General features: G+C 42.8%; 1 protein-coding gene and 1 pseudogene across 1 annotated transcript; both read right to left on the reverse strand.

The window, feature by feature from the left end:
* Window positions 1-11,635: 11,635 nt before the first annotated feature.
* LOC123818547 lies at window positions 11,636-12,459 on the reverse strand (annotated as a pseudogene).
* A 3,504-nt stretch (window positions 12,460-15,963) lies between these two features.
* Window positions 15,964-16,266, reverse strand: LOC123818524 (ATP synthase membrane subunit K, mitochondrial-like). The gene has a single exon (XM_045838766.1). It carries the CDS (start codon window positions 16,249-16,251, stop codon window positions 16,075-16,077), a length of 177 nt encoding a protein of 58 aa, XP_045694722.1. The 5' UTR covers window positions 16,252-16,266; the 3' UTR covers window positions 15,964-16,074.
* Window positions 16,267-17,287: the final 1,021 nt, after the last annotated feature.

The following is a 17,287-nucleotide window of genomic DNA, read 5'->3' on the forward strand; positions in this document are numbered from 1 at the left end:
CTGCACAATGTGTCCCCAGGCCCCCCGAGAACTGTAAGAGCTCTCTGGGCAAGAAAGGGGCGGGGGGACGGGCGGGGGGTCAGGGAAAGATTCGGCTCCTGGAAGAGCTCCGGGACCTAAAAGCTAACCTCGTGAGGACTGAAAGTTTCTTCTCCCTTAGGGAGAAGGAGTCATTTTGCTCTGGGGGAATGGGAGACCCCTGCAAAGCAATTCGGTTTAGCCAGGTCCTGACGTTTGAAATGGGAGAGAGATAGAATGCTTTTCGTACCATGCATCCCTAATTTCAAAATAAATCGTCTTATTAGAACAGAGCAGAGAGATGGCCCACAAACATGCACCCAGTCAGTAGTTCTCTGCATCGCCCTCCCTTTTTTGCCAAGGGCGCAGAGATTTTGCTTTCCTGTCCTTTCTTCACTGCTTGCATCACCAATACCACGGAAAGTGCTGTACTCTATTTAGAGACGCTTCTACCTTTCTCGTGATAAAATCCAGTCACTAGGATAGATAGAGTCTTTTCTATTATCTGTAAATAATATGTCACACACCTTCCTAAACTCTGGGCAGGGGAGAGTTCTTTTTAAGTTGCTAGCATCCTCCTGCTACTCAGATTTCAGCTCCTTTTCAGACCTATTGATGTCTTTCTATTGATTGGAAATGACTGCCTTTGAAGTGAACGAAATCTGTAACCCTGTCTTCAACCTACTACTTAGTAACCCCAGTCCTACAGAGAGCAAATTTCCCAGCTTCCACAGAGGGATTAGGCCGGCCTGCGCCAACCTACAGGCCATCTTCCACCTCGAACAGCTCGGCCTCAGTCCTCTGCTAGAAAAAACAGATTAATCTGTTCCTGCTTCTTCTCCTCCTCTCTTCTTTTCACTCCTAGGGAACCTTCCACAACAGAAGGTTTCAGCGGCTGTTGCTAGGCAAACATGCCAACCTAAGTTGCTTAGGGGAAGCCAGTAACTTCCATTACAACCTAGCAACCTAGATAATATAATTCCTTGAACTATTAATAGTAGTACCTCAGTTGGTAAAGTCTCTTCAAGGTTCCCTTTAAAAAAATAGAATTTTTAAGTTAAATTTATTTCATTAATATTTCAGTTAAAAGTAAGTTTAAAATGAAGGAGCTTCCCAAAATTCATTTTAATGATATAATTAAACAAACATTTGGCAGAAAAGGGAGAAGAGTAGCTTTGAGAAAAATACTGAATTGTTTACAATAAAAACTAATCTACAAGAAGTCATTGATATGCTTTACACTCCCCAGTTAGGCCACGCATATAAGATACAGGGAATAATTTATCCCTTGAGGCTGAGTCTATTTAGAAGAAAGACAATGTGGTTATTCAGCAAGAAAAAAGATATTCTGGGTCTTATTCCCAAATTAATTCTGTAAGAATTTTAGCAAGTGAAGGAAGCCCCTTTTTTCTGATTATGCTGTTTGCTATGTTATTGTTTATGTAATAGTAAAATTTTTCAGGGTATTGAGAATTAATATAAATAAGATTAAATATGTTGAAATTTAAGTTATATCTATTTAATCTTCTAAACACCTAATATTGTATAATTTGTTTTAATACAATGAATTTTGTATTAATACAGTGAAATAGTGTTTGAGAAATACCTTGAACTGAGAGAACACATTAAGAATGAATTACTGAAGACAAACAGGTTAAATGTTTTATGGTCATTTGTACTTAAAAATCACTGTTTTGTAGCTTTAACACAATTTAAACAATGTAGCTCTTTATAGTATATTTTACTAGTTAATTCTAATATGGAATGCTTAGAAATTTAGACTCTGCCTGGTCCTCCACCATTTGATACAGTATGAAAATTAAATGAGTCATTTCATATAAAGGACTTAGAACAGCATGTGGCACATAGTAAGTATTCAAAATTTTAAAAAATTAATCTTATGTATATGTCATTATAGTCTTTGGTTTCTTGATCAAATGAGGATGTCATCAAATAACATTTTTGCTCTTAGCATGAACCCTAAAAATATTAATACTGTTTTTTAGATCACATGCAAATCAGAGTAATGTCTTACGGATTTCTTTTGATGTATTTCCTGATAGGCCTGTACTATATTGTTTTTCCTTAGATTATGCATGTATGTATATATTTATGAGAATAGCCTATGCTTTTTAGGTTGCGCTGAGTGATGTTTTTTAAAGCTACTACATTCCTTAAAATTGCCCTGGAATGTGTAATTGTCAACCTAAAGCATGGTTTCTTATATGAAGGCTAGAAAAGACCTTGGATAGCAACCCATTTATTTCAGCAAAGGAGACAGTCTGAGACAGGCTGCTCGGATCATATATCTGACTTCTTATTCATAAATATTGTGTTATTGTGGAGGAGCCTAGAGAGCTGGAAAGGCTGGGATGGGAGGAGAAAATCCAAAGGTGAATGTGTCATGTGTCCCTGCCTTCAAAAAATGTAACAGTATAGTAGGAGAAATCCAATAAGGTAGGAAAGTTGATGGGTAGAGTATAAAATAGATTACTGCACAGATGCTACAAAGTTCTGTGAAAAGGCAGAAATAGTAGGAATCTTCATTCTAACGTCGCAGAACCTACCTTTTGACAGGTGGCAATACTATGTATGAGATCAGAGGTGTACCCAGTGGCACAGAAGTACAGTCAGCTCCCCATTCAAGGTGGGTAGGAATGAGGAAGAGTAAGGGATGGGAAATGGGAAGTGGGAGCCTAGAGTGTGGATGAACTACTACACCTGCTTAAAGTACAGCAGGGGCCTGAGAATTCTTCGGGGCCATTCGTGTAGGGGGAGGAGGAATGAGGCCCTCACACAGGAACATGCACAGATAGGGAGTACTGGAGCTGAGTCGTTTGCGTTTTCTTACCTGCTTCAGGTAAAATAAGGGCGGGAGGCAGAGCGAGGCCTCTCTGTCCTTCCTCCCCTCCCCTATACCTGCATAGATTCTCCATAACCTACCCCATCCCCCAGTCCATGCTCCTACGACTACTGTTCCTTAAGTTTAAGGCATCCTAGTGTTCACTGAGAGAAATCTCTAGGAAATAAATAAGAAATAGAGCACAGTGGACAAACACAAGACACATGGGCCAACTCCGGCCCTCCACCTTGTTTTATCTGGCCCGATGCCTTCTTTCTGCCCCGTGGCAGCACCGAGCTCCTTGCCCCTGGTTAAGGAGTGGTTACATGTATACAGCCCTAAATTACATTCAGCTCCTTGAAGGCAACTGCGAGGCTGATGTGGCCCCTGGTGAAAATTAATTTGACACCCCTGAAATAGAGGAAAATGTCCCCAGCAATTACACAAAGGAAATATGAGGAAACCAGTATTTTCTGACCTACCCTTTACCTCCAGAGTCTAGTCTCAAACGAGTCCCGAGTCATCATCTACAAACTGGGCCAAACCGGTTGCCTTAGACTCAGGGTTACAATTCGACGTAATCAGGGCAGACATAAGCCAAGTCAGTTTTAGGATTTCCGGAACTAGGTCCCCGTAGGCTTGATTTGAAGAGAGCTAAATAAAATGATGTTTCTGAGTCCTACCTGAAGTTCCCTCCAAGATGACCTACCTCCCGTGAAGGCCTCCAACTCAACATTGAGCGTGTCTGACCTTCAGCTGACCTTCCGAGACTTATCTTAGAGTGACAGGAAACAGCACCTTTTTACTAAAGAGGCATCAAACAACTTTCAACAAAGAGGCCCACTCTAGGCACTTCTTTAAAGTGTCATAAGAGAAAGCAGCTCTGTTTTTCACGGGACAAAACTGGGTGGAATACTGTTTGCTTCGTTATCGTGCTAGTCTGCTAGGGCTGCCATGACTAATGCCACACACTAGACGGCTTAAACAACAGAAATTTTCTCAAAACTCTCCGGAGGCTAGAAGTCCAAGAGCAAGGTGTAGGCCCGTTAGGTTTCTTCCAAGGCTTTTCTCCTTGGCTTGTGGAGGCTTTGTGTTTGTGTCCTCATCACCTGTTCTTGTGAGGACACCAGGCATGTTGGGTGAGAGCCTACCCACGTGACCTCATTTCACCTCAATTGCTTCTTTAAAGACCCTGTCTTCACATAGCACCATCGTCTAAGGTACTATGGTTTAGGACTGTCACATATGAATTTGGGGGGCAGGAATGGACACAATTTAGCCCATAACAATAATACATGCTCACTTTAAGAATATCATACTTATGCCCCTGGCTGGTGTGAGTCAGTCGTTTGAGTGCTGACCTGCGGACCAAAGGGTTGCCAGTTCTACTCCCAGTCAGGGCACATGCCTGGGTTGTGGGCCAGGTCCCCAGTGGGGGGCACACATGAGAGGCAACCACACTTTGATGTTTCTCTTCCTCTCTCCTTTCCCCTCCCTCTAAAAATAAATAAAACCTTTAAAATAAAACATTATACTTATGAATAAAAGGCACCCTTGTGAACGTACAATTTTAAATATACTCAGTAAAGCCTGAAGCTTTTCCTTTTCTAATTGCTCCTTGTATCATACAATATCAATGGTTTTGAGGGCATAAATTAGCAACCAGAATTGGGATACTAAAATAAAAAAATTGATTACCAAAATTATCTGAGTAATTCCACCAGATACTAGAAAGCACATACCAGAATGTGACTAGACTCAAGACTAGTATGCAAGGATTACTATTTATATAGCTAATAGTTTGAACCTCATTTAGAGTTCCATCTTGTCTAAATAAGCAATTCTAGATATACTGAGGTCAAATATGTTTTGTAACCAAGTGACATCCTCTAGCACAAAGGTATATTCAGTATCTGTTGGGCACTCCTAGGTTTATCATGTCATGAGTCCCCAGTTAAGAAAAAGTGGGACATTAATGTGTAAATCATTCAGGAGGCCAGAATTTGAAAGTGAGCTTTAAGCAACGAGAGGAAACTTCTTTTTGCTCCATGCCTTACTTTCTAGGATCCGGACGTAGGGGCGTCTTCAGAGTTCTTTACGATGTTCCAAGAGATTAGGGGCTAAAGATGAGCTCTGTCTCTTGGAGGCAGGTCATGACCCAGGTAGAAAGATGTCCCTGTGGCAGAGTTCTCACTGAAGATGAATGTTCAGCTTCGGGTTACTCCATGAGTTTATTTCCCTCTCATCTCCTCTACCTTTGAATGAAGTCTTAGGCGGAAGCTTCAGTCTTTTCTCAGCAGCGCTACCTTCTATCGACAGGAGAGTTCTGCAGCCGTAAGTAGGCTGGTCTTTCTCATGTAGGCCGGGGCAGCATCACGGTGGGAGACACCTGCAGCTCTCCCTCCCAGGGGAAAAGCAATCTCAAGAGCAACCTCTCTGACGAGAGTCAGAGTCCTTCCCCACCTGGACATTTGTCTTCTCTTGTCGACCTTGGACACGTAGAAAGACCTGGCGCTGACCCTTGCACCACTGCTTCCTAGTTATGTGAGCTTGTACAAGTTAAGCTTAGAAAGTTTTGATTTCCTTTAAACTAAGGATTGTAAAATGTATCTAAGATGGGTTTTAGGAGATTAAAATGAGAAAATACATGGAGACCCTCAAGTACAATGCCTCACATCTAACAGATACTCAATGAATGAGAGTTATTTTTAAATTATACTAGGCCTGTGTGCCGCATTGGGCTGGCAATTCTCCGTTTTGTTGTAAACTTTGAAAAACTGTGTTTTTCCAGCTCTGACATTAGAGATTTTGATTTGAGGTGTTGGTGTGGGGCCAGGGATCTTCATTTTGGGGGGATTTTACAGGTGATCCCATCTTGAGGTAAGAACCACTAATGTAGGTCAATGGGCAGCAAGCTTTTTGGTAAATGGCCAGGTAATGTATAATTTAGGCTTTGCAGGCCATGCAGTCTCTGACACAGCTACTCATTTCTGCCATTGTAGCAGGAAACCAGCCACAGACTATGTGAACAAATGAGCACGACTGTGTTTTAATAAAACTTTATTTACAAAAACAGACAAAAAGAGATAGTAAGCTGCATTTGGCCCCCCAGACTGTTGTTTGCCAACCCTGTCTTATATGGAGAGAGGTTATGTTCGCTCTAGCTGGGGGAAGTATTTTATTATTGTTATGTTCCACAGCAGCATTAAAAGCCTTACACGTAATGACCAATGTCTGGTGTTAAACACAATTAGTTACACAGACAGGGCTCCTGCCTTCGAAGGCATTAGTAATCTGAAACAACAACAGCACAGACATAATGTTTGTGAGTGTTCCTGAGTGAGGAATGGTCATATAAACAAGGCGGCTACTCTACAAGGCTAAATGTGAAACTGAGTTCGCGGTGGGTAGATTTTCCTAATGCACTTGATTTACAAATAGCAGATAAGATAATAAAAAAGCACAGGGGCTCGTTCAGGAACCAAAGTAAACAGGAGAACAAACAATGCCCCAGATGACCTTCCCCTTTTCAGCAAGAGGCTATGAGGAAGCCAAAGGGGTCCTTTCAACAAGACTTCGTGGTTCTCTGCAGGGATGAATTTGGCTCCTCCCGACTGTAATTTCTTTGGATAATACATTAGTGTCCGATCATCCTCTGAAATTAGGGGCCGTGTTATGGGTGCAACTGAGCGACACCTGTGACCATCTCCTTTCTTTAACCTGCAACCACGAAAAAGGTTTCCCTTTCGCAACAGGAATACTAGTAAATGTAGAAGAAAAATCAGCGGATCAATTTGTGTGCGTGTGCACGCATGTATGTATGGCTTGGTTTAAATCAAGTGATTGCTAATTCACTCACCTATTGCCTACAATTGTAAAGATGAAGTAGTTGTTGTCGGATAGGGCAAGATTCCTTGATATGTCTTCATATTCCTGAAAGATGGACATAATGAATGTTTGTAATAGTTTTGGCTGCCCAATATCTTACCCTGTCCTCCTTATACTGTTTGGGAACTTCCCACTGGGGAATTTTTGTGGGTGGCAAGATCTCTTCTCCCACTACAAGGGCCACAATGTCCAGCTGCTCACCTTCTGCCCTCTGCCCTGCCCTACAGTGAGCCTGGGGTGAGGGGAGAAAGTGACCTAAGCTTCTTGGTAGACTGGATGCTCTTACGTGGGATTTTGAATCTGGGCTGAGTTACACGGGAATCAGTAGAAGTGGACCCACAGTGTCTGTGATATCCACAGTCTGGCGGGGCAATGGCAGCAGGCCCCAGGGAGTGTCCAGCACTCAGGGGCAGTGGCCAGCTGGGGACTGACTTTAGCTCTGGTTCCGGCCATCTAGCCTCCCTCAGTTCCCTTCCTTACCATCAAGACGGTGATCCATTCAATGTTCCTCCAGGAAATTCCCTTTCTGCTTAAGATAGCCACTGAGATGGTTTCACACATGGGGGGAAGGGTGCAGAAATCCAAGGAATGCGGGAATAATCCATTTTCCCATTTCTCAGACAGTTGTCCTTCACTCAGTTTAATGGAGTCACCCATATTCTTTCTTTGTCTGGGCCCTGATGTTTATGACCCTCGTTATTAGTGTCTCAGAACTTGAGTCCATCTGTGTTCGTGTTACTTAAACTGAAGTGCAGGTGTCCTAAATTTGGTTTCCTTTTGTTAACTAAGTTCACTAATTGTACCCCAATAATGAGCACTCCTCCCAAGCTTTTGATTTGAAATTGTTTACTCATTCTGCCATAAATGTTTAGTGTCTGCATTAACAGCAAATGCTGCACAGATTTCTCAAGGGGAAAGGTTCTATATTAACCTCTGTTTAGCTAAAAAATCATGAATGCAAAGTGCTCTTTATTTATTTTTTCTTGAATCCCTTTTGCTAATAAGAATCTGCCTAATCAAGGGTTTCATTTGGGGCATTCAAAGCCCTCCTTGCTAAAACAACTGTTTATTGATTTTAGGGAGAGAGAGGAAGGGAGAGAGAGACAGACAGCATTGATTTGATTTGCTGTTCCATTTATTGGTGCATTCATTGGTTGCTTCTTGTATGTGCCCTGCCCTGGGATCAAACCCACAAACTTGGAGCAGGATGATGCCATAATCAGCTACCCAGCTGATTCTCTTTTAAATTTTTGCAAAAGTATTTCGACTACCACAATGGGAGTGTTCACTGATAGCTCTTTTTTGCAGAGATTTGTAATCTCGTTTCTGCAACATCTAATCCAGCCTCAGGTGTTCTCCGATGATGAAATGTATTCTCAAACAGAACAAATATTCATTTGCATCTACTTTATTACAATCACAATAAATACTTAGTAACCTGTTACGTGCCAGTCACTATGCTGTGGTGATGCAGTAGTGGACAAGACAGGCAGATTCTCCTCCTTGGGATAGCTTCAAGTTAATTTAGCAGGGAAGATAAAACACTGAAAAATAATTGAATAACCACAAGCTTGAAGGCCAAAGCACATGGTATATTTAAAAGTGAGAATTGACCTCGTCTGAGATGAAAGGAGAAGGCTTCCTCAAGAGCGCCATTGAAGCTGAAAGCTCCACAGAAGTAGGAATTAGCCAGGCAAAGAGAGAGCAAAGTGTTTCAGGCCAAGAGAAGAGCATGTGCAGATGCACTGAGGCAAGGAAGGGCACGGAATGCGTAAGGAGCGAATGGAAGTGCAGTTTGGCTGGAGATGGCACAGAAATTCAGAGGGGCCCTGTCAGAGGTAGACTGGTAGGCGTTGGTACCTGAAGTGCAAACTTGGAACTTTGTGTGAAGACAGGTTTACCAGATAAAATATGGGACATCAAATTAAATTTATATTTTAAATAAACAACACCATTTTAGCATCCGTATGTCCCAAATATTACGTTGAATATACTTACACTGAAAAAAATTACCCATTGCCGGTATATAATTCAAATTTAACTGGGCATCCTGTATTTCTACTTGCTAAATCTGGCTACCCTATTAGAATAGCAATGTGAGGTCTGAAAGGCTAAGGAGGGACATGATAAAATTTGCTTGTTGAAAAATTACTCCCTACTTAGAGAGTGGAAACTGTATTGGGGGCAGAGCAAAAGCACGCGAGATCTTGATCAGTCTCTCTCTCTCAAAAACTTCTCTTCCTTTGCCTTCTTACGAAATCACACCTGGATTTCTTTCTCCTGTTTCTCTGCTCACTGCTTCTCAGTCTTTTTTGACAGACCCACCTCTTTTGTTACATGTTAGTGTTCTAAGACTGGCCGCCCACAAAGTTTGCAAGGGTATGGAGCAACTGCTTCTCTTATGTATTGCTAGCAACACTGTGAAATGCTTTGGAAAGCGCATGGCGGTTTCTTTTGAGACCAAAACACTTGTGGTCCAGCCAGCCCACTTGTGGGTATTCAAAAGAACGGAAGCAGGGTATTGAACATACATTTGCACACCCGTGTTCACTATTGCATTGTTCACAATAGACAAGAGGTGGAATCAACCCGAATGTCCATCTACTGATGATCGGATAAAGAAAATGTAGTATATACACACAATGGAATATTGTTCAGCCTTGAAAAGAAAAGCCCTGTCATATGCTGGAACATACATGAACCTTGAGGACACTGTGCTAAGTAAAATAAGCCAGTCACAGAAGGACAAACACTGCATGATTCCACTTCTGTGAGGTCTCTGGAGTAATCAGATTCATGGAAGCAGAGTGGAGTGGTGGTTGCCAGGGAGGGGAGAGGGGAACTCTGGGAGATGTTTAGTGGGTATAGAATTTCAGCTTTGCTAGGTCTGTTACACAGCAATGTGAATACAGTGAACACAAATGAACTGAACACTTAAAAATGGTTAAGAAGGTAACTATTTTTACCACTACTTAAAAAATTAATTTTAAAAAGATGCTGTTAGGCAAGGATTCAAAAACCCTATCAATACAAGGGAGCTTTTGAAAATTATAAATTGGGTTTGCCTAGTCATGTGACCTCAAAAGAAGTCAGACATATTAATCCAGAAATGTATATTTCATTTAGGGCTGGATTTCCAAGCCTGCAAACATCATTTTGCTTTTCAGATTTGACTGGTATGCAGAAGGAGATGATAGATAGACAGATAGGTAGATAGATAGATAGATAGATATTATTGTATATATACAATACAGTATTGTATATATACATACTATATACAGTCACAAGTGACCACTGAAGCATATTTATGTAAACATAGTGGGTGGGGCTTCAGATCAGGACTCTGCGTGGCATGAATTCTCTTGCCATGGTGCATATGACTGTGTTGGATTATCTCTGCGGGGAGAGATCTGTTCTCTCTTCTGCTCTTGGGACCGTCTGCCATGCGTCGCCTGCTGGCATCACTCTCCTCTGTAGCGGACAGGTAGGGAGAGTGTGGTTGGTAGTCCCAGGGCTACTTCTTCATTGTTCACAGTGGAAAACCAAGGAGGCGCCCCCCTCTCAACCCCGTCCTCAGCACAACACACAGGAAAGTCCGGGAGGAAGGGATGGGCCCAAACGGTGGCATGTGTGTGCCCACACTCGTGGTGGTGAAAATCGAGACCTTGACCAGTAACTCCACCAGGAGCACATGGAACCAGGAGAAGAGGGCTCTGCAGATACACCTGTGCTAAGTGCCTTTTAAAATCATATGCTAAACATATTTTGCCTTTTGGGTAAGAGGAATCAGAACTTGTTTTGAGATAATGCAATAAACGAAACCAAAACTAGTAGCAATAGCAACTAATATTAATTGAGTCCTTACCATGTGTCAGGCATTATTCGAAATGCACTGACTCGTTTAATTCTGACAACAGGCTTATAAATAGGCATTATTATTATTACTACCTCCATTTTATAAATGAGGGCATGGAGGAAAGGGAAAGATCAAGCTGCTTGCCCTGAGGTCCCTCGTCAAAAACCGGAGCAGAGCTGGGACCCGAGTGTTGACAGTCGGCCCCAGAATCGGGACCCTCAGGCTGTGCTGACAGAATAGAAGGGACAAAACCCACCCACCATGTTTGGATACATATTTTCCAAGTACACGCAGTCGGAATTTTGGAACAAAACCAAAAGATCAATTTGCTGTCGAACCACCCTACAATGTTGAAGACACAGAAATATTTGTTGAAGGTGGGAGTACATTTTTAAAGAATTCCATCAGTGTTCCAAATCAGTGGTCCCCAGCCTTTCTGGAACCAGGGGCTTGTCTCGTGGAAGACAGTTTTTCCGTGGGTGGGGGAAGAGGGGAGGGAGAGGAGAGGAATGATTTCGGGATGATTCAAGCGCATTACATTTATCATGCACTTTATTTCTATTATTGTTACATTGTAACATATAATAATTACATAACTCGCCGTAATGCAGAATCAGAGGGAGCCCTGAGCTTGTTTTCCTGCAACTAGACGGTCCCGTCTGGGGGTGACGGGAGACAGGGACACCCGGAGTGTGTTGCTTATGCCCAGTCTGCTCCTAATCTCGCTTTGGTTGCCGTCACTGCAGAGAACCTGTTTCACAGAGGCAGGATGTCAGAATTGGAAGCAGGCTTTTCAGTGCTTTTGTGGCCATCTCAGGATATCCTGCTGTGACTTTATTTATTTATTTATTTATTTATTTATTTTTTATTATTATTATTTTTTTGCCTGCAATAATTCTTTATTTTTTTCCTTTAAGGCTATTGAAAATCTGCACATAGACAAGGCAATTAATTCTCCTAATAAAAATATCCCCATCCACGTAGCCAAGGTCTCCATCAGATCCCACGGTGAGCAAGTGGTACGCCACATTTTATTCCACAGGTGCATTTTCTTGTGAGTCTGTGGGTTTGTGATTTATTCTTTCTGGAAATACGAGCTTCTCGTAGACGGCCTCCTTGATCGGTAAATACGGCGCTACTTCACTGGGCTCAGTGAATGAGGAAGGCAGAGCATGCGTTAGTTAAATTAGCAATTTTGCTCTCTCATGATGTTTATTCTCGTCAAATGTAGGTCTTGTCAGCCTCTGGTAAACTCTCATGGCATGCATTCTGATAAGCACTCCATCAATTCTCAAAAAACAAAAAATGCAATAGCAAGGAAAAGCAGGAAGGCATTACTCTAGTTTTCACATGTAGACTTAAAACTCCACGATCATGAAGCTCATCCTCAAACAGGAGAACTCCTTCAAAAAACTTAATCTGCTCTCTGGCTTTCAGTTTCTCTGTGTTTATATGACGTGTTGTGGGCACGACCTTTCACTTGAGTGATTCTCCAAGTAATGTTCCCTTATAACCTGTTGTACAGGTCCGGTCCAATCGTACGGTTTAACAACCTCCTTGGTGTTCACCCTCCGTCCTGCTGTCCTGCCACTCTTCCGCACAGGCTGCTTGGAGCATTCCTTGGTAGCTGTTTACACACCTCAGAGCACCTGTAGCATTGAGCTCCATCCCAAAGCCAGAACAGTGCTGGATTCTTAAAACATCCCCAAATATCATTTTGGGGAGGACTGGCATATGCATGCACTTCATCAGCTAACTTCTCTGTCAACTTCACGATGTGGGTCCTGGTGGCTGTCAGCTTCCAGGGCCCGAAGGAGAAGTCCCGGTGGCCGCTCTGAAAGCCAAGGACCATCATGGCCAAGGTGGGCGCACACGGGGGCCCAGCTGGATGGGCTGCAGCAGCCTCAGCAGTGGACCTGGGCTGCTCACCACCTGCTGTGTGGCCTGGTTTCTAATAGATCGTGGACCATCGCTGGTCCGTGGCCAGGAGGTTGGGGATCCCTATTCTAAATCATCCAAGGAATACATTGGATAACAATATATTCCGATCTCCTAGGAGAATGTTCATGAAAAAGCATGTCATACACATTCTTGGGTATTAACTGAGAGCTTACTTGTATTACAAACAGCTTTACCCACCGAAGGATTGAAGACAATCTCTTCATACTGCTGAGAGCAAGCATCAAGCCGATCTTTAATTGAGTCAGAAGCTCTGGTTCAAAAGGAGATGATGACAGAGCATTTCTTGAGGTCCAGGGACATCTCTGAAGACCTTTCTTCCCTAGGGCTTGTGGGATGGCTCCCACCTTCCTTTCTTCTTCAGAGGGGCCCCCACCCCACCTAGAATTCACCTCCCAAGACTGGGACCTCAGGAAAAAAGCCCAGGGGCCCTTTTTGTTTGTAAGGAATCACTATCAATTGCTATGGGGAAACAAATTTGTGGTCAAAAGAAACTGGCAAAGATGGGGAAGTAGCAGTCTGTGCTAACTTTCAACAGGTTTTTAAAATTATTCCTCATATTTTACCCAAATGAGTCAACAGACTGGGGTTAAACTAATTTTATTATAGTTCTCTCTGAAACTTGCCTTTTGCATGATTATTATTTATGGGGACTTATGTGCCGGGCCCCGTTTGAAGTGTTTTACATATGTCAGTGTCTCAAGACACCCTTGTGAGGTGGGTGCAGTTAGAAACTTAGGCACGTGACGGTTGACTGCTGGCTCAAGGTGACTTTGTAAATAACCTATCGGGCTTCAAACTGAGGCCACCCAGCTCTAACGTCCCCTCTCTTGACCACTGCCTGGTATGGCTCCTTCGGCATAGCCAAAATCGGGACCGATGGTCTGAGAAGCAGATGTGTGTGCCGGTCTTGGGGGCTGAGCTGGGAATGTGGCTCAGGAGTTTTGCTCTGGCCGGCCCTCCTTGGCAGAGGATGTGGAAGGGTGTCCACTGTTTCTCAGCCTTTTTTTTTTTCAATCCACTGGACTTTCTCAATTACTTAAAAGATAAGGAGTGTCTTCAAGACAATCCACACTGGCCAAACTCATAGGACACTAGTACAGAGCCATAATGTTATGTGATCAATTATTCCATGCCAGTGTCTGGAGACTCTTTCCCTCTACCTGGGACTCTCTCTTCCTGGTATCAGGGATCCTGGAAAACCAGAAAGTTCATTAGTGAGAATAGAATTGTAGCAAGAAAAGTCAAACATTTGCTGGTACTATTTCCTTTAGGCTCTGGAGGTGGCTGGTGAAACATTCCTCTCCTATTACACTGACGGTTCTTCTCCCCAGATGTGACGTCTTTCTCCACCGGTCAGGGGCTGGATGGGCATGTCTAGTATTGTCTTGACAGCTTTTCTAGACATTAGAAAATAAAAATCGTGCAGCAGAGGTGGAATATATTTAAGGCAGAGGTGGCATTCTCATTCGGCTCTGATTCCAAAGCCAGTGAGCCTCAGGGGACCCCACCACCCTGGTTTAAAAGAGACACAACAGCAGAGCGCACTTAGGATCAGCCAAGCAGACAAACACTCAGTGTGTTCTCTCTAAGCGCTTCACTCTGCGACTTGCAAAATGCGTATCCAGACCAGCCCTTGCCCTCAGGGAGGTTAAAGCCGCATCCTGTAGGTAAGAGCAACAAACACGAAAGTCCATGGTGCAAACTCTAAACCGTGGCCCAGACACCAAAAAGGTCAGAAAAGAGAAAGATGACTGCGAGCCGCACAGTCAGGGAAGGCTTTGAAGCGGATCAGAAACTTTAAGAGCGGGTTACATCTCAATTGGTCACGGGGAAGGACAGTGCATCCCGGTGGTTTAAAGACTGTGAAGGAGAGGCCACTCCAAGGAGAACGACGGGACTTGAACAGAGCTCCTGCAGGACAGGTGGAGTGGGGCCTGATAATAACAGGCCTTCGGAGCAGGAAGGGAGTTGGGATGTGGTGCGTTTGGTATGCAGTGTGAGGATGTTCGGGGAGAACAGCCAGGGAGCCAGGACTGGAGTAATCCAGACCTGAGACGCTGAGGGATGCAGCGGGGGTGAGGCAGAGGGGAATAGGCAGGAGGAACTGATACTTGTGAGGAACTATTATTAGGCCTTCGTTTTCAGAGGCAGTGAAAGAAGGATGGGTTCAAAATAATGCTCAGGCTTTTTCTTCCGCTACTGGTGTTTGCCCAGTTTTCCCTCCCTCCCTGCCTCCCTTCTCTTCCTTTGAACTGTCTTCCCCCAGCCACATGTAAAACTATGAGGAGTGAGACAAGATCAAATATTTCTGATAAGCTCTTTTGGCCAGTTTATAATTGTTTATCTCAATGGGAAAAGTATGTCAGGAATGAAGGATCTTCATCATTGCTGTTAGGCTATCTCCTTTGAACACTGACCGTGTGCTCTTTTTTCTTTTTCTTTTCTTTCTTTGTTGCTTTTTCTTTCTTTCTCGTATTAGCTATCCAAAAGCAAAAAGCTGTATTTCCTTAGTCTACAACACAATTATTATCTCCTTCCTTCTTTTGTCAGTTACATGTTCACCGGGAAAATCTCTGGGGTTTCATTATATTCCTCCAAATAGTGTTTGACTTCTGCAAACACTAATAAAAATAACTTGAAGTGGCTACTCGACCTTTCATTCAAAAAGATCCCAACATTTTTTACATTGTGTACCAATGTTACATTATGTAGACACAGTGCATTTCCTTACAGCCTTTATGATCTGGGGATCATAAAGTGCACAGCAAACGTTAATTAGTTCTTACAACAACCTCGTGAACTATAATTTTTATGTGTGTATAGTGGATGAATCACCGACTGGACCAGCAAAACACAGCCTTTGTGGGAAAGACTGTGCTTGGCACAACTTCATGTGTAAACAACCCAGGCGAATAGTTTAGAGCAGGAAAAGCAACATCATTTTTTTGTTTAACGAAAACCACCAATGGCGTTTCCTGGCGAGAATAATTATCCAAATAATGACTTATCTAGGTTTCCACCAGCAACACATGGACTTGTGCAATAAACGCCGCCCGAAAAAAAAGAGGGAAGTGTTTAAATCTATTAATAGCGACACACTCAATCTTATTGTCTCTCCCAAAACAAGTGCATAGACAACAAAACAGTCCTAGTCATTAACTGAGTTTTGATTTAGTGTCAATGCAGAGAGTGCGCCACAGGCTGACTCGTTGACACTTTACTTCCTACCTAGATTTACCTGGAGAGTCTCTCCTTCAAGTGCTTAGCAGATCGAGGATGATATAGCTGGCCAGAGATTAAATCTTCATTCTTGTCAGGCGGTGTGCTCTTTATAATAAAAACAAAAATAGAATTTACGATGGAAAATATTTACAAGAAAATGGACTCTTTCTTTTTCTTTTTTTTTCCAGGTTCATAATTTATTGTACAAATTGAGTATCACATGATGAGTTGACATTAGCTTCTCCAGGTAGGGGAAATTACAGATGAGGTACAGTTTAGAATCCTTTTATGTTGCTTTTACAGCTGGATTTTTCTTAGGCTTTAACTTGAAGTATAAAACCAGCAAAGCAATGCCTCCATATGTAGCCAGTACACAATTCATTCGCCCTGTGAGAGTGTAAGAGTTGAAACATTTTTTGATACCAGTGAATTGGAATTGGGCATCAGTTTCTGGACCTGCCATGATTTTGATCTTGCAGAAAGCACTGACTCTTTCTTTTGCTAACTTGACCCAGTGGACAAGAGAGGATCTGTACCAACCCATGCTTTCTTTGCTCAGGAAAACCGAGTTAACACCTTTTCCTTTCTTGGGAGCCCATCTTTATTCTAGCTTGTTAGTATAGAACATTTCAAGCATGCACAAAGTAGACAGAATGGTATAATAAACACCCCACGCACCCCCCACTCAACTAACAGTTGTCACCGCGGCCCCTCCTAAGCGCTATTATCACCATGAAGCAGATGCTTTGCAGAAAGCCCCAGGCCCTTGGGTCGGCAACAGCACAGCTATCTCAGAGGGTCTCATGGACTCCTGAAAACCAAACTTTAATTCATTTTAATTGACTTTCTAAAATCAATATACATGCATGACATTAGGTGAACTTCTGGGAAGATGAGAAAAATATGTCACAAAACTAAACAATGGAATCTCTGAGCCCTAAGTAGTCCTGTTACCTGCCATTTATGAAGTTAAGTACCAGGTACTTTACCAAGGATTCACCCTGTCTATTGACCTCTGATTTTTATTAACAGTGTGATATGCTAAGTGTTAATATCCCTGCTTTAAAAGGGTAGAACCTGAGGCTTAGAGAGGTTAAGTAGCTCATGGTCATAGAGCTAGCAGACAACGGGATTTGTGACGGGCACTACCTGATTCGGAAGCCCACGCTCTGCTTTACGCACTGCTGTCGAAGGACCTGCTGAAGCTCAGTTCAAGAGGCACAGGGTCCTAATGTTAGAAGAGGAAGGAACGTGGTAAACATTCCAGTTTGGGGACGGTGGGGGGTTGGTTAGAAACCCACAAGAATTGTCAACGTTTTAGCACCAAAGCTAAGGGAAGAGAATTAATCGTCTACCTTGAATTCACTCCGGTGAAAAGAGCCTACCTAGATTTCTTAACACGACCAAATAAATATCATTTGCTCACCAATACAATAATTTTACATTTTTATTTTTATTTATTTATTTATTAAGACTTTATTTGTTTATTTTTAGAGAGA

The sequence above is a fragment of the Phyllostomus hastatus genome, unplaced genomic scaffold (assembly GCF_019186645.2).
Source record: "Phyllostomus hastatus isolate PE091 unplaced genomic scaffold, TTU_PhHast_1.1 phas_contig_283, whole genome shotgun sequence".
NCBI lineage: Eukaryota > Metazoa > Chordata > Mammalia > Chiroptera > Phyllostomidae > Phyllostomus > Phyllostomus hastatus.